The 2,445-nt window shown below is 43.8% G+C and overlaps 1 protein-coding gene across 1 annotated transcript; it reads left to right on the top strand.

Annotated features, from left to right (window-relative positions):
- Nucleotides 1-441: 441 nt before the first annotated feature.
- LOC147603065 (uncharacterized) lies at nt 442-1,729 on the top strand. The gene has a single exon (XM_086797342.1). The coding sequence runs from the start codon at nt 839-841 to the stop codon at nt 1,688-1,690; it is 852 nt and encodes a 283-aa protein (XP_086653468.1). The 5' UTR covers nt 442-838; the 3' UTR covers nt 1,691-1,729.
- Nucleotides 1,730-2,445: the final 716 nt, after the last annotated feature.

Here is a 2,445-nt window from a genome sequence, read left to right as displayed (position 1 = left end):
AAATTGGAGCCCGGGCTAAAACCAAACAAAGCTAGTTTAAGAAAACACCCCTATCAATGGCAATAATAAATGCGATGGGCCTGCACTTTGAAAACACACGCAAGTTCCAATGTTAAGTGGCCGCGGGCGGCGCCTGGTATTTGATGAAAAGGCGTATGCGGGCGTGAGCGGGTCCAAGTAGATGGTTGAAACTGTTTACGCGATGGTTAAACAAGCGAGATAGCGTCATCATCCTCAAAGTTCCTATAATAATCTCTTACTTTTGGATGTCACATGCGCGGCATGCGCCGACGTCGACACCATGACATGATACAATGATACATTTGTCATTAGTGATGACAACGCCCACCTAATCATACATAATAATAATAGATATAAATGATATTATTTTATTTAATCTATAGATGCATATGCATAATGTATACATGTAACAGACCTTATTTCACCATTGACTAGGTCTCACCCCCGACTTGGTAGAACTGCTTCATCCGAACTCTCATAGGCTTCCCATTTCTCCTGCACATGGACGCAGTCTCTTCTCTGTCAGCCGCCCTAATCTTCACTCTCCCCCTCTCTCTCTCAACTGTAAACAAATCTCTCCATGATCCCTGCTTTTTCTTCACCATCTCTTACAATTAGTGATTAGGCATCTCCAGCTAATTCAAGGTGGATTAATTAGAGCCTTTCGTTGGGTAGGCTGGTTTTTCTTCATTCCCCCATCGAGACCTCTATTCAGCTCTTTCTTACGTTCCCTTTGTAGTGGGATTAAAGGTGCTGATATGCATTTAGAAGCTATAATCTTCCAAAAGGCAACACTAATTGCTTGATATTTGGTGCCATGAAGAGAGATTTGCACAGGGACAGGCCGCCTCCTTTGAAGATCCACAAGCAAGGTGATAATCACCAGCACCAGCACCAGCACCAGCACCAGCACCAGCAACAGCACCAGCACCAGCACCAGCACCAGACACAGCCACAACAGGCCCTAAGGCAAGCTAATAAATACCGGCAGCCGGTCATCATCCACACCTATTCTCCCGAGATTATACAGACAGATTCCAACAATTTCCGGCAGCTTGTGCAAAGATTAACTGGCCCTGCCGGCCATGGATCTCCATATGCCCCCCCTCCACCAAAGAGGGCAAGGGTTGGTTTACCACCAGCAGCAGGTACCCCTAACCTTAATCACGGTATTAGTAGTAACCTAAATCAGCAAATTCCTCCACTACCCTTGCCAATGCGTTCTCCCAGGGGTATGCTCCCAAGGCAAGGTGTAAGCAACAGCTATGGTAATTTACCATCTAATCCTTTGTTATCACCTTCTGCGTTTGATTTTTCTCCTTCTGTGCTGCCATCACCCTCTACGTTTTCCTTTGATTTTCCCTCTATAATTTCCCCTATGGGCTTGCCCTCACCATTGGCTCCTGGGAGCTCATCTACACCGGTTTCGCTTCCTGCGGCTCTGCCATCGCCAGGTCCTCTCTCTGCAGGCTTCCTGGCTGACCTTCCTGTGCTGTCGCCGGCCGCCTACAGTTGGATTGAGAAAAACGCGGCCTCTGCGGATGCAATCCTGTCATCTCGCCATCTCTTATCCTCTGGCTTGCCCCCTAGACCTCCCCCCACTACTACAGCTAATCTCTTCCCTTCATCAGACGAAGATCAGAAACCACTGCTGTACCGAGAGAAATGATAATTGTCATATTTTTGACAAAATGGAGATTATTTTTCATTTCTTTTTTCTTTGGGGGGCTTGGTAATCATGTTTATCAGGGTATATATAATTGCGTTATTAGATACTGAGTTTTTTGTTTTTGTGGAGACGGACTCATTTCGAACAGAGAAACGTTTTTGTGTTGTCGAGTTTCGAACAAAGAAACTGTTTTGTAATTAGCATCGTCGTCCCCAACCACATAGACGCTAGCTACTTCTTCTTCAAGGCTTTGCCGAGGAGGACCATGATTTATGTGAGAGAGGGCTAAATTAACTGACGAATCATGTACCCATGGTTTGTGTGGGATTTGAATGTGGGTATCGTCAGCACTAACTGATCGACGTCACGGATTAGACTTCCATGTGTTGTTGTGTCACACTGTCACGCCTCACGCCTTAGACTTCGTGAAATTGAATTCAGCTTTGCTCTCTATAGATTATAGCATACAAGTTTTTGGAATCCGCCAATCAGTTTTTGCTTTGCTATAGATTATAGCATACAAGTTTTTGGAATCCGAGAGACAGACAGAGAGTCACCAGTGGCAAGTGCTCGAGAAAAACAGTTTTTTCAACCAATAAAATAACGACAACTCTTAATCTATTTAAAGCTGTGTAATTTTTTTGTTTCCGAAATGTCGGTTTAATAACTAAAATATGTGATAAATAATCCTTTAAAATAAGGGCCACTCAATAATATACTAAAAAATAAATCTTTTAAAATGTAGAATACTAAAA

The sequence above is a fragment of the Cibotium barometz genome, chromosome 65 (assembly GCF_041138505.1).
Source record: "Cibotium barometz isolate CiBa-2024 chromosome 65, ASM4113850v1, whole genome shotgun sequence".
Classification (NCBI taxonomy): Eukaryota; Viridiplantae; Streptophyta; class Polypodiopsida; order Cyatheales; family Cibotiaceae; genus Cibotium; species Cibotium barometz.
This window is presented reverse-complemented; position numbering and strand designations above follow the sequence as displayed.

Excerpts from the sequence above, each read along its gene's own strand:
- LOC147603065 (XM_086797342.1), top strand. The coding sequence starts at position 839 with ATGAAGAGAGATTTGCACAGGGACAGGCCGCCTCCTTTGAAGATCCAC.